General features: G+C 37.5%; 1 protein-coding gene across 1 annotated transcript; it reads right to left on the reverse strand.

Annotated features, from left to right (window-relative positions):
* Positions 1–7,295: 7,295 nt before the first annotated feature.
* Positions 7,296–10,493, reverse strand: LOC112703722 (receptor-like protein EIX1). Its single transcript, XM_025755296.3, has 2 exons — positions 7,876–10,493; positions 7,296–7,648 (listed from the first exon to the last, which is right to left on the reverse strand). The coding sequence occupies exon 1, from the start codon at positions 10,476–10,478 to the stop codon at positions 7,893–7,895; it is 2,586 nt and encodes an 861-aa protein (XP_025611081.3). The 5' UTR covers positions 10,479–10,493; the 3' UTR covers positions 7,296–7,648; positions 7,876–7,892.
* Between the last annotated feature and the right edge of the window lie 4,668 nt (positions 10,494–15,161).

Below are 15,161 nucleotides of genomic sequence, written 5' to 3' on the forward strand. Positions count from 1 at the left end.
CAACACAGACTTCTTTCTAAAGAAGTCGGGCTCAAGAGATAGCTGGCAGATAACACTTATTCAAATAAGTAACTGCCCCTAAAATCTCTCTAACCACTTCTAGAAGTCATATCCCAACAATCCCTATATAAAAGGGACGGTTATCCACTTAAAAAGGTGGCACTACTCCAACGGTGGTTATTGGATCACCACTATAAATACCCTGACACCCATCAGGTATCTCTAAGTTCCAATACATTCTAAACCTGCTTAATCCCATGCGGCATCGGAGTGTCTTTGCAGGTACCACCCCCCATCTCTTGGAACACACAACTCGGAGGCGGCTCCCAGACGTAAACCAAGTCGGAGACCACACTCCTCCAACGCTTGGGTCTCAGACAAGCCCAACCACCGTCCGGTTCTAGGTAAGCCCCGGAACATTGGCGCCGTTGCCGGGGACCTGGAGCTCAACTCTTGATAATGGCGGATGATCAATAACATAGTCAGACAACCACTCGACATGAATAAGATGCAAGCATGTTAAAAAGAAGCTGGAATACAGTTTCTATGGATACCAGAAATCCCGTAAAAACTTCTCCCAGTGGGCAGAGATATCAAATAGGGATGATGATTCTACTTCTACAGTTAAATTGGATTAAAAGAGAAGAAAGCACCGTCCCAAGGCCATTGTAGAAAGCAAACCAAGACGAACTCGAAAGCCAATTGAATAAAAGAATTTTCAATTCAGAAAATTCAATTGGCAAAAGAAGTTACGTGGAAAAAAAAAAGACGAACTCGAAAGCCAATTGAATAAAAGAATTTTCAATTCAGAAAATTCAATTGGCAAAAGAAGTTACGTGAAAAAAAAAAAGACGAACTCGAAAGCCAATTGAATAAAAGAATTTTCAATTCAGAAAATTCAATTGGCAAAAGAAGTTACGTGAAAAAAAAAGACGAACTCGAAAGCCAATTGAATAAAAGAATTTTCAATTCAGAAAATTCAACTGGCAAAAGAAGTTACGTGAAAAAAAAAAGACGAACTCGAAAGCCAATTGAATAAAAGAATTTTCAATTCAGAAAATTCAACTGGCAAAAGAAGTTACGTGAGAAAAAAAAAGACGAACTCGAAAGCCAATTGAATAAAAGAATTTTCAATTCAGAAAATTCAATTGGCAAAAGAAGTTACGTGAAAAAAAAAGACGAACTCGAAAGCCAATTGAACGTAAAAAAAAAAGACGAACTCGAAAGCCAATTGAATAAAAGAATTTTCAATTCAGAAAATTCAATTGGCAAAAGAAGTTACTCGAAAGCCAATTGAATAAAAGAATTTTCAATTCAGAAAATTCAATTGGCAAAAGAAGTTACGTGAAAAAAAAAAGAGGAAAAGGGAACGTGACTAATCCCAACCTCTTCGTGAAATAGGATGGATAATGACATCTGTGCCAACTTACAATCTCAGAAAAATCCATGATACCCACTCATGAAATGGAACAGTTGCATGTTCCAAATACACAGCATCAGCCAATTTGAACGCAACCCAATCCGACAACGGAGTGATGAATCCAGTTTTTTCTTCAGTGGATTCACCTGTCAATTACAACAGTGAATAACACAAAGAATTCTCATGGTACATCTTTCGTTGGTTGCTCACAAATTACATCACTGCCAATGAATATGGAAAGAAATATTCTTGTGGTAGAATTTGATGTTGTTTGCACACCAATAAAGATGGATGTCTTCCAGGAAGAAAACTGGAATCCGATCCAAAGGAAAAAGAAAGTCGGGGTGGCAAAGGCCCAGTCTTCATTGGAGGGAATGATGGTCAGACTTTTCTTCAAAGGTCGGATGAGCCGGGAGCTCACAAAGAAAATTCGACCTCTTTTAGAAAGCTCATGAAGAAAAGTCCGACCTCTTTTAAAGGTCAGACTTTACAATAAGGTCGGATGAGTTGGGAGTTCACCAAAGAGAATCCGACCTCTTTTAGGGAGTTCACCAAAGAAAATTCGACCTCTTTTAGAGAGCTCACGAATAAAAGTCCGACCTCTTTTTAAAGATCAGACTTTACAATAAGGTCGGATGAGTTGGGAGCTTACCAAAGAAAATTCGACATCTTTTAGAGAGCTCATGAAGAAAAGTCCGACCTCTTTTAAAGGTTAGACTTTACAACAAGGTCGGATGAGTTGGGAGCTCACAAAGAAAATCCGACCTCTTTTAGATCCCATGAAGAAAGTCCGACTTCTTTTAAAGGTTAGACTTTACAACAAGGTCGGATGAGTTGGGAGCTCACAAAGAAAATCCGACCTCTTTTAGATCCCATGAAGAAAGTCCGACCTTTTTTAAAGGTTAGACTCTACAATGAGGTCTAAAACCTCATTGCTCAGAAGAATCCGACCTCTTTAGATCCGACAAAGAAAAAATCCGACCTCGTTTTGGAGTCTGTAAAAAATCCGACCTCTTTCACGATCAACTCTACAATGAGGTCAAAAACCTCGAAGAATATCAGAAAGAGATTCCGACTTCTTTTAAAAGATCAGAGTCTACAATGAGGTCGAAAACCTCCAAGCTTAGAAAGAAAGTCCAACCTCTTTCCAAGCTTAGAAAGAAAAATCTGACCTCTTCTAAAGATCCAAGCTTATGAAGATAATTTGACCTCCTCTGAGGATTCAAGTCTACAAATAAAAATCCGACTTCCTTTAAGAGCTTACAAAGAAAAGTCCGACTTCTTTCTTGAGGTACAACTTCGAGAACCAGATCCCAAGCCTAAATGGCCATGAGAAGGTCATACGAAGAAATTTCTCAACTGACAACCTCGTCTTGATCCAAAATGACATCGGACCAAAAGCGGACGAAGAAAAGCCAACACCAAAATGAAAAGATCCAACAAAGTCACTTAAGACTTGAAAAAAAACTACTACAACATACTCAACTTACTCGAAAACAATCTACCTAGATTGTGCCATGTTTACAACAAAAGGGATACTACAGCTAGAAAGTGCACCTTACTCCTTAATGCACACTTTTTCTGACTTGAAGTGATGAGATCCAAAGTGGCGTAAGAAGTTATAAATGCAAATCGTGGTCCGACCTCATTAAGCCACTTGTACTAAATCAAACTGGCAAGGGGCAAAGCCTAAAACGAATTGCACAAATAACTTAAGGACAACGTGATCATAATCAAACATCAACACGAAGAGGATGTAAACCCGACGTCACAACAATTTGTTTAAAACAAATTGAGAAAGGATGGCGATTTATAAGAATGCCTCCTCAAGCCAAGAGATAAGTATCCGACCTTACTAAGTTGACACAACAAGTATAAAACAAGTTATCCGACCTCCCAAACAGAGAGTCCAAAATAACTTGTAAAAGTCACATAGAAACAAATAGTAAGATTCAAGAATGGCATGACTGAATACTCGAGTCCGACTTTATGAAGCTCGACCTCGAGTAGGGGCACTGGCTTATCATGAAAGCTAAGTCCAAAATTATTAAAAACTAAAGACAATATTCTACAATGATGCTAGAGCACGAAAGAAGAACGTAACCCCCTTCCAGAAACCTGAGAGCAAACTCAGATAAGGAAAGAGCTCTTGAGACAAAGGATGGCTACGAGATTCGCCGCAAAAGACCTCATCTTGATAAGAAAAAATATCAGGCTACTGAATTCGGGCGAATGAAAGCTGACAACAAAAAGGATAGGACCCTACAAGATTACTGAGATCTTAGGAAAATGTTATTACAAGGTGATCGACTTAAACAGCACCGAGCTACCAAGGTCGTGGCATGCTTGTAACATGAAAAGGTACTATAGCTAAAAGCGAACTCTACTCCATGAACCTTCGCAAATAAATAAAGATCTTTTATCTCTTATAAATTTCTTCTCGTTTTTCTTTCTTTCTACGAAACGCGCCGACTTAAGCTCGACAAAGCGTGAAAATCCCATGAACCGACCTAGATGGTCGTCAGGATAAAACGACGAGGTACAAGTCGGTGTAAAGAGGTTATAAAAGTCGATCGTAATAAACTCGGAAATTATCTGACTCACAAGTCGGAAAAACCGAGAAAAAGGGAAACGCATCGCAAAAATAACCTAAATCATAAGAGCTCAATAAATCAAAAATTGAGTATAAGGAATACCAAAAAGAGATCAGGAAACCTATTGAAAGCACTAAGGCAAAATGTTGTCCCGAGTTGTTAAGGAAAACTTAACTTAAAGAAAGGGACAGTCAGCCAAGAAAAAGGTTTTTCAAAATAAAGATCAAAAATGTTTTTTCTAAGATTACTGAAATCTTAGAAAAGGGCTACTACAAAGTGTCTAACTTCGAGGGTGAAAAACTACCCAGGTCGCAACACACCTCCAACATAAGGAGATAAAATAATTCCTTATGAAAATTGATTTTCTACAATTAACACACACCAATTGAAGCTCGATAAACCGCGAAAATCACGGGCCGATCATATAGAAATCGCCTGGATGAAGCGACGAGGAACCAATTGGTGGAAAGAAGTTACATATGCGAATTGGAAAGAAAACACCTCGAAAAAGCTTGGGCCAAACGGGTTGAAAAAGTTGTGTTTAGAACAAGTCGCAAAAGTAACTTAACTAAATATGCCCCTTGAGGCATAAATACGATCTAACAACTCGATCCACACGGATAACAAATGGATCGTACAAAATCTCAAGCCCACAATCTCATCTCTACAAGTTCTAAAAATAAACGACCTAGTCGTATAAAATGGAACACTTTCACAAAAACAAGTTGTTCCAAGAAAACTCGTTCTAGCATTCACAACAACATAAGGATAACTTGGATTAAACGAGTTATGCCAGTCAACCATATTTTCAACGAAATTGTGTTAAGCACAAGTCGTGTCTATCTAAAAGCAAAGCTTTAAAAGTGATTTGTATCAAAATGAATCACTTCAACCAAACGACTTGTATAGAAACGAGTTAAAAAGGAAGGATTGTAAACGTTTCTAAACAAAATCGAAACGTAAAAACTATCCTCCAAAACAACTTGGATAAAACAAGTTGTATCATACACAAGGACGACAACCTTGTAAAAACTAGAAAGGGGAGGGAATAAACATATAATCCTTTTACCTAAGGCGCCAATTTATGCTCGACAAAGCGCAAAAATCACAAGCTGGCCTTTTCAATGGTCGCTCGGATAAAGCGACGAGGTATAAATTGGTGTCCAATGGTTATTATACGGCTTGATGATTTAAAACAACTCAAGCCCATGAGTTGAACAAAATCGAGTAAAAAATAACCATATGATCTAAGTAATTTGTATTAAAATAAATTGCGCAAAACAACTTGATATATAACGAGTTGTGCTTCAAAAAAGTGACTTGTATAAAAAACAAGTCATCTAGAAAACTCAGAATGAATGAGTTCAACAAAAAAAGGCTTCATTCGAAAATCCTTTCTGCTTGATTGCTCGAGTCCGACTTCATAAAGCTCGACCTCGAGCAGGGGCATAATGGATAAAGCAACGGAGTCCGATGGTTATAAAGATGATCTGATAGTTTAAAAGGACTCAAAATAAACAATTTGTACTTGAAACAAGTTGTGAAGTCCTAAAAAACAGCTCGATTTTAAATGAGTTGTATGAAATTAGATCAAGAAATAGCCACATTTTAATTAAACGATTTGAAATGAAACAAATCGTAAGACCTTAAAACTACTCGCATCGAACGAGCAAGATAAGGTTATACTAAAAAATACGAGTTTTGAAATAAACGATTTGTATCAAAACAAGTCGTAAGAAATCAGAATAAGTTTCAGAAAGGTGATTTGTATTAAAACAAGTCATGTATCCTCAAAACAACTCGAATTGAACGAGTTGTACGAAACTAGGACAAGAAATATTCTTTGGTTAAGTAAGATGTGCTAAAACCAATTATACAGAGCCTACAAGCCCGAGTTTAAATACTCGAATCCAACTCTTAAGAAAAAGAGATTGAACTCGAGTAGGGGCACTGTTCATACACTGGCCCAACACTAAGGCTCAGGTCCAAATACACCAAAAGGCCCAATCCAAAGATTGACCTTCGTTATTTACCGACCTCTTTAGAAGAGGTCGGACTCAACACAGACTTCTTTCCAAAGAAGTCGGGCTCAAGAGATAGCTGGCAGATAACACTTATTCAAATAAGTAACTGCCCCTAAAATCTCTCTAACCACTTCTAGAAGTCATATCCCAACAATCCCTATATAAAAGGGACGGTTATCCACCTAAAAAGGTGGCACTACTCCAACGGTGGTTATTGGATCACCACTATAAATACCCTGACACCCCTCAGGTATCTCTAAGTTCCAATACATTCTAAACCTGCTTAATCCCATGCTGACTTAGGCATCGGAGTGTCTTTGCAGGTACCACCCCCATCTCTTGGAACACACAACTCGGAGGCGACTCCCAGACGTAAACCAAGTCGGAGACCACACTCCTCCAACGCTTGGGTCTCAGACAAGCCCAACCACCGTCCGGTTCTAGGTAAGCCCCGGAACAAAAATTTTGTTAGTTATATAATTATGTTGATGAAATAATTAAAAATAATATAAAATTTTAATTAAACTAATACTAAATATTAGATGATCAAATTTTATTTGATTTGATGTCAGCTCTATGATGCTGGAGTTCAGCAACACTTCTGACAAGTCCCCTTCTATTGTGTTGTTGTACAAATCTAGATGCTGAATTGTGGATGTAAATCTTCAAAAGTTGTTGTTATTGTCAGCAGCTTCAAGCAAGAACTCTGAGTTTTCAATGATGAGAAAATAGAGAGATGTCCGTGTATATAACCATTGAATAAGTGTAGCGTGCAGTCGTCCAAGGGACAGCTTCTCAAGTTGGAAAGGTGGTATCCATTGGAGATCAAAATCAAAGGTGATGTTTGGTGATCCCAAAGACAAGAATTTCAAATTTTTCAGTATTAAAAAACTGTCTGAAAAATACTATTAAGCTACTGGTGTTTTATTTAGCAAGTTAAAGAGCTTCTCTGCATCATAACTTATAGCTTATCAATGACTAATTGCATCATAACTTATAGCTTATCAAACATGTTCTAGATTTAGATTTACATATAATTTTAAAACGCCAGAAGGTGCTGTGACAGTTGATGATGTTAAAAAAGCTGAGGTAATGGCATAGTTGAGAATTTGTTGGCGGCTAAAAAAGCTGTGTGAGTGAGTATGTGTTGTGTAAAACCAAAAAAAAAAAAAAGAAAAGATGAATATTGAACCATGAAAATTTATTAAGGAGTAGTTTGCAGCACTTTTACTGAATTAATAATTTATTATACATACATTCAAACAATATTAACCCTTTATTTCCTTTTTAGTTATTATCTAGTACATAATAGTAGTAGTTTATGGCAAAGCACAAACTATTTGTAAGAAAACATCGTCACTTGGCATATCTATGTAGAACAAGCACACTAGAAATAAATCCTAGTTATTAATGCATCACATCCAAACTAAGAAACTATATCTACGCTACTTTCTCTTTAGGATATAAAAGTGAAATTGGGCTACATTAATAAACTAGTGATACTGTAATGACAATACACTTGATACATGCTAAAATAGCACAAGTCTGCTGTATCTTTTTGGTAAGTGCAGCTAATGAGATCTTGATGTATTATGTTTTCTCAAAAGAACCTGCAAAGATAAGAAATTAAACTTCTTTGTTTCTAATCTCTACCCATTCAAGTCATTTGTGCAACTTAATCCAAGAAATAAATATAATTGGTTCCTAAGAGTGCATGTACATATATAACAGAAAATTAAACTGAAAACATTTTACCTTTTAAATATGTATGTTAGATGGTAACAAAAATAATAAAATACAGAGTATATATTTAGTTATGCCATAATTAAGAGGTTACCTGCAGAGAATTGGATATCAGTGGAAGGAGTTGAGATTTGTGAGCAGCAGGACATAAAATCGGTCTCTCAAGTCATACAGAAATCTGAAGTAAGCATGTCTGCACTTGCGACCGAAGAAAATGGCACCACAAACTCCGCAAAAGCCTGAAGCAAAGCCAACTCCTAAGCCCATATAGAGGCAGCTCAGAAAATCTGATTCATCACCATCATCATCATCATTCTCACCCGAAGCCTTTGTGTCATCGCCATGATTTGAGCAGTTTTTGGGAAGGGGAGGTCCACAAAGATCAGCATTCCCAATATAGCTAAGCTCACTGAAGCTCTGAAGTTGGGTCCCTGAAGGGATTTGGCCTCTCAAGTTATTGAATGACAGGTTCAAATTATTGAGGAAAGACAAACTGGACATACTCTCAGGAATCTCTCCTGTGAGGTCATTTTTGGACAAATCAAGAGACTCCAGTTGTGTCATGTTCCCAATCTCTTTTGGTATGGTTCCTGTTAGCCTGTTATGGGATAGGTTCAAGAAATGCAACTGAGAGAGGCTGAACAGTTGTGGAGACATTGTTCCTGTCAGATTATTACTTGAAAGATCAACCATGCGCATCAGCTTCAGGTTTGAATAATAATCCGATTGTTGGCCTTTTACAAGCAATATAAGATCGTCAATGTATATAAAGAAAACCCTTCCATCAAAGAATTTATAGAAAATCCAACTGGTTGAATAGTGCATGTCAACAAAGGATGTGATGTTGTTTAGGCATTTGGGTATATGACCTGAGATTCTGTTATATGCAATATCCAAAATAATGAGGAAAGGCATTTGACATATCTGTGAGGGAATATTACCAATGAATTTGTTGGATCTTAATTGAAGAATCCTTATATTCTGCGGCATCCACTTGGGTATGTATCCAGAGAAGCTATTCTCGCGGACATTAAGAATGGACAGGGAGCGGCAATACTGAAGTGATGAAGAAGATATGTCCCCAGACAAATTATTTTCATGCAGATGCAGTGATGTGAGATTCGACAAAAAGGCCATTGATGGGGGTATGTTGCCACTAAGATGGTTGCCTCCCAGATTAACATGACGCAGCGACTTCCAATTCATCCAGCAGTCTGTTAGCCCTCCAGATAAATTATTATCAGAGATGTCCAAGTACTGCAACTTATTGTTGCTTTTCTTGCTGTGGCACAAGAGATTAGAGATGGACCCTGATAGAGAACTGTTGTATAGTTGGAAGAAAACAACATTGGATGAAAGTCGAGGTAGACCACCTTTGAAATTATTTGATGACAGGTGTATGATGCTGGAGTTCAGCAACACTTCTGATAAGTCCCCTTCTATTGTGTTGTTGTACAAACTGAGATGCTGAATTGTGGATGTAAATCTCCAAAACTTGTTGTTATTGTCAGCAGCTTCAAGCAAAAACTCTGAGTTTTCAATGATGAGAAAATAGAGAGATGTCTGTGTATATACCCATTGAGGGAGTGTAGGGTGCAGTCGTCCAATGTACAGCTTGTCAAGTTGGAAAGGTGGTATCCAGAGGGGATCAAAATCAAAGTTGATGTATGGTGATTCCAAGAACAAGTATTTCAAATTTTTCAGTTTTGCAAAATTTCTTTCCGACACAACCCCTGTGAAGAGGTTTCCCTCTGCCAACAAGGTGTCTAGGGATGACAAATTTCCCAAATTTGTAGGAAGTGATCCGGAAAAATAGTTGTCAGAAATGTCAAGGGTGGTAAGATACTGAAGTTGTCCTATCCAATGTGGAATTGAGCCATTTAAGTAATTATCATGCAATTGAAGGCTAGTCAAAGAATGAAGTTTTGGCAACGTATCTGGTAGCTGGCCTATAAAATGATTACTTGAAAGCTCAATCCCTAAGATATGAGAACTAAGATTGAATATCCATCTTGGCAACTCTGAGTGAAAATAGTTATTGTGAAGATCAATATACTGGAGTGATGTGCTAAAATTAGCATATTCAAGAGATGGATTTATGTCTTCAAGTTTACAGCTGTATAAGTACAGCTCTACCAATGATGGGAGCACCGTCATCCAGTGAAGCCAGTTAGTTTCCATGTGAAGATTAATGGTACTGAGGTCTACGTATTCCAAAGAGGAAATCCGAGAGAGCCACTCAAGACTCTTAATAAAAAGATTTTTGTTGTAAGATAGATCAATGTAATTGAGAGTTGAAGAGTTGACAGCGGAATCAGATGAGATAGTTTTAAAGTCATTCATACTCAGATCCAAATGTTGCAAGTATTCCATGTCTAACAGAGAGAGATTGATGTCACCTGCAAGGCATTTCTGCGAGTTATATTCTTCATCTTCTTCAGCATCATAATAATCACACTCGAGAGCGAGGTGTATGACTCTGGCAGTGATGTTGTGACAGGTGACTCCCTTCCACTGGCAGCAATCCTGTTCCTGCTGCCATGAAGATAGGATTCCCGATGGGTCAGTGACTCCTTCTTTGAACTTCAACAGGATTTCTTTATCTTTCTCGTTGCAACAACTGCACATCACGCATAATGTGCTCAACATCATTGCAAACACATACTTCCTCTTCCAAACTATATTATTGCTATCCATTGGTTAATTTAAGCAACCAAACCTGATTTTTAGGCTTTCTTGCTAACCTATGAGTATATATAGGAAGATTACGATTACGATACAAGTCATTAATACAGAGACCAGATGAATCGTGTGTTAGTCTTGTGGTGAGAAACTCGTTATGGATGTGAAATTTTGGGGGAGAGTTGACTGACATGTGTTTTCCCACAGCAGCTGTGGAAAATTTCTTCTGTAGTGAGCGTGGATCATATGCTTTTTCTTTTTTTCTTCTTTTATTAAAAAAAAATAAAAAAAGGTTAAAATAAAAACACAGACGAGAAGAACCCGAACCCGAACCCGCACTCAAATATGGTGCAGCATCCACCTCCATTTAGTCTCCTTGCCTGGACCATGAGCATCGCCGTGAGCAAGTCAGCATCTCTGCAGGAGTAATCAATGACTAATTGCATTATAACTTATAGCTTATCAAGACAATGCAGGGAATCCTTATAGTAATCAAGTATGATAAAATTAATTACATCATCGTATAGTAATTCAACTTGGAAAAGTCTAAAAGGCCAGCAATTTTATTGAATTTTGGCCAGCATATAACCAGCAGAGAATGGTGAGTCATTGGATGAAATCTCACATCAATCTCACACCATTAAATTATCATTGATGGCTATTTGATGACTACCAATCACAAAAGTTGCTGGCCTCCTAACATTGCTCATTCAACTTAATAATTTCATCAAGGCAAGTATAACAGGGCCTGAACATTTTATGGTGAAATATTTTTGGGCATTAGTAATGAAGTGAGATTTTGTCTTGTGATTTTGTGTCTCATGCATGCCTTTCACGGAACATGAGGAAAATGACTACAAAGCCGTGATTGCTTCAAACTTTGTTGCTTCAATTCTTCCATTTTTAATTCCCTTGTTCAAACGTATACAATCAAAATTTCTAGTTGACTCACCAGTGGAGCCGTCATCAAATTTCTAAGTTAGCAACTCCTTCCAATGTGCGACACATTATAAACTAAAAATGCTAGCTAACAAAATCCTGCATTTAAGCACGTTAGAGACAGTTAAACCATGCGGTTCATCCAGTAATATATGCATACCTGCCAAAATGCAATACAATACTATACTGTATAAGCCCATTATCTCCCTCAACCAAAATGCATTTCACAAAAAACTAAAAAAGGGATAAAAATATAGTTTTTATCCTTTAACGTTTTTTTAAATATTTTTAATGGTTAATTTCATTCAATTTTATTCTTTAACGTTTTTAATGTATTTAATTTTATCCCTAATGTTTTATATAAAATTAAAATTAGTTTATAAAATAAAATCGATATTATTTTAGAGATATTATATTATTTTAATAAAAAATTAATAAAATTGTTCATACACTGGCCCAACACTAAGACTCAGGTCCAAATACACCAAAAGGTCCAATCCAAAGATTGGCCTTCGTTATTCACCGACCTCTTTAGAAGAGGTCGGACTCAACACAGACTTCTTTCTAAAGAAGTCGGGCTCAAGAGATAGCTGGCAGATAACACTTATTCAAATAAGTAACTGCCCCTAAAATCTCTCTAACCACTTCTAGAAGTCATATCCCAACAATCCCTATATAAAAGGGACGGTTATCCACTTAAAAAGGTGGCACTACTCCAACGGTGGTTATTGGATCACCACTATAAATACCCTGACACCCATCAGGTATCTCTAAGTTCCAATACATTCTAAACCTGCTTAATCCCATGCGGCATCGGAGTGTCTTTGCAGGTACCACCCCCCATCTCTTGGAACACACAACTCGGAGGCGGCTCCCAGACGTAAACCAAGTCGGAGACCACACTCCTCCAACGCTTGGGTCTCAGACAAGCCCAACCACCGTCCGGTTCTAGGTAAGCCCCGGAACATTGGCGCCGTTGCCGGGGACCTGGAGCTCAACTCTTGATAATGGCGGATGATCAATAACATAGTCAGACAACCACTCGACATGAATAAGATGCAAGCATGTTAAAAAGAAGCTGGAATACAGTTTCTATGGATACCAGAAATCCCGTAAAAACTTCTCCCAGTGGGCAGAGATATCAAATAGGGATGATGATTCTACTTCTACAGTTAAATTGGATTAAAAGAGAAGAAAGCACCGTCCCAAGGCCATTGTAGAAAGCAAACCAAGACGAACTCGAAAGCCAATTGAATAAAAGAATTTTCAATTCAGAAAATTCAATTGGCAAAAGAAGTTACGTGGAAAAAAAAAAGACGAACTCGAAAGCCAATTGAATAAAAGAATTTTCAATTCAGAAAATTCAATTGGCAAAAGAAGTTACGTGAAAAAAAAAAAGACGAACTCGAAAGCCAATTGAATAAAAGAATTTTCAATTCAGAAAATTCAATTGGCAAAAGAAGTTACGTGAAAAAAAAAGACGAACTCGAAAGCCAATTGAATAAAAGAATTTTCAATTCAGAAAATTCAACTGGCAAAAGAAGTTACGTGAAAAAAAAAAGACGAACTCGAAAGCCAATTGAATAAAAGAATTTTCAATTCAGAAAATTCAACTGGCAAAAGAAGTTACGTGAGAAAAAAAAAGACGAACTCGAAAGCCAATTGAATAAAAGAATTTTCAATTCAGAAAATTCAATTGGCAAAAGAAGTTACGTGAAAAAAAAAGACGAACTCGAAAGCCAATTGAACGTAAAAAAAAAAGACGAACTCGAAAGCCAATTGAATAAAAGAATTTTCAATTCAGAAAATTCAATTGGCAAAAGAAGTTACTCGAAAGCCAATTGAATAAAAGAATTTTCAATTCAGAAAATTCAATTGGCAAAAGAAGTTACGTGAAAAAAAAAAGAGGAAAAGGGAACGTGACTAATCCCAACCTCTTCGTGAAATAGGATGGATAATGACATCTGTGCCAACTTACAATCTCAGAAAAATCCATGATACCCACTCATGAAATGGAACAGTTGCATGTTCCAAATACACAGCATCAGCCAATTTGAACGCAACCCAATCCGACAACGGAGTGATGAATCCAGTTTTTTCTTCAGTGGATTCACCTGTCAATTACAACAGTGAATAACACAAAGAATTCTCATGGTACATCTTTCGTTGGTTGCTCACAAATTACATCACTGCCAATGAATATGGAAAGAAATATTCTTGTGGTAGAATTTGATGTTGTTTGCACACCAATAAAGATGGATGTCTTCCAGGAAGAAAACTGGAATCCGATCCAAAGGAAAAAGAAAGTCGGGGTGGCAAAGGCCCAGTCTTCATTGGAGGGAATGATGGTCAGACTTTTCTTCAAAGGTCGGATGAGCCGGGAGCTCACAAAGAAAATTCGACCTCTTTTAGAAAGCTCATGAAGAAAAGTCCGACCTCTTTTAAAGGTCAGACTTTACAATAAGGTCGGATGAGTTGGGAGTTCACCAAAGAGAATCCGACCTCTTTTAGGGAGTTCACCAAAGAAAATTCGACCTCTTTTAGAGAGCTCACGAATAAAAGTCCGACCTCTTTTTAAAGATCAGACTTTACAATAAGGTCGGATGAGTTGGGAGCTTACCAAAGAAAATTCGACATCTTTTAGAGAGCTCATGAAGAAAAGTCCGACCTCTTTTAAAGGTTAGACTTTACAACAAGGTCGGATGAGTTGGGAGCTCACAAAGAAAATCCGACCTCTTTTAGATCCCATGAAGAAAGTCCGACTTCTTTTAAAGGTTAGACTTTACAACAAGGTCGGATGAGTTGGGAGCTCACAAAGAAAATCCGACCTCTTTTAGATCCCATGAAGAAAGTCCGACCTTTTTTAAAGGTTAGACTCTACAATGAGGTCTAAAACCTCATTGCTCAGAAGAATCCGACCTCTTTAGATCCGACAAAGAAAAAATCCGACCTCGTTTTGGAGTCTGTAAAAAATCCGACCTCTTTCACGATCAACTCTACAATGAGGTCAAAAACCTCGAAGAATATCAGAAAGAGATTCCGACTTCTTTTAAAAGATCAGAGTCTACAATGAGGTCGAAAACCTCCAAGCTTAGAAAGAAAGTCCAACCTCTTTCCAAGCTTAGAAAGAAAAATCTGACCTCTTCTAAAGATCCAAGCTTATGAAGATAATTTGACCTCCTCTGAGGATTCAAGTCTACAAATAAAAATCCGACTTCCTTTAAGAGCTTACAAAGAAAAGTCCGACTTCTTTCTTGAGGTACAACTTCGAGAACCAGATCCCAAGCCTAAATGGCCATGAGAAGGTCATACGAAGAAATTTCTCAACTGACAACCTCGTCTTGATCCAAAATGACATCGGACCAAAAGCGGACGAAGAAAAGCCAACACCAAAATGAAAAGATCCAACAAAGTCACTTAAGACTTGAAAAAAAACTACTACAACATACTCAACTTACTCGAAAACAATCTACCTAGATTGTGCCATGTTTACAACAAAAGGGATACTACAGCTAGAAAGTGCACCTTACTCCTTAATGCACACTTTTTCTGACTTGAAGTGATGAGATCCAAAGTGGCGTAAGAAGTTATAAATGCAAATCGTGGTCCGACCTCATTAAGCCACTTGTACTAAATCAAACTGGCAAGGGGCAAAGCCTAAAACGAATTGCACAAATAACTTAAGGACAACGTGATCATAATCAAACATCAACACGAAGAGGATGTAAACCCGACGTCACAACAATTTGTTTAAAACAA

This window comes from Arachis hypogaea, chromosome 7 (assembly GCF_003086295.3).
Source record: "Arachis hypogaea cultivar Tifrunner chromosome 7, arahy.Tifrunner.gnm2.J5K5, whole genome shotgun sequence".
NCBI lineage: Eukaryota > Viridiplantae > Streptophyta > Magnoliopsida > Fabales > Fabaceae > Arachis > Arachis hypogaea.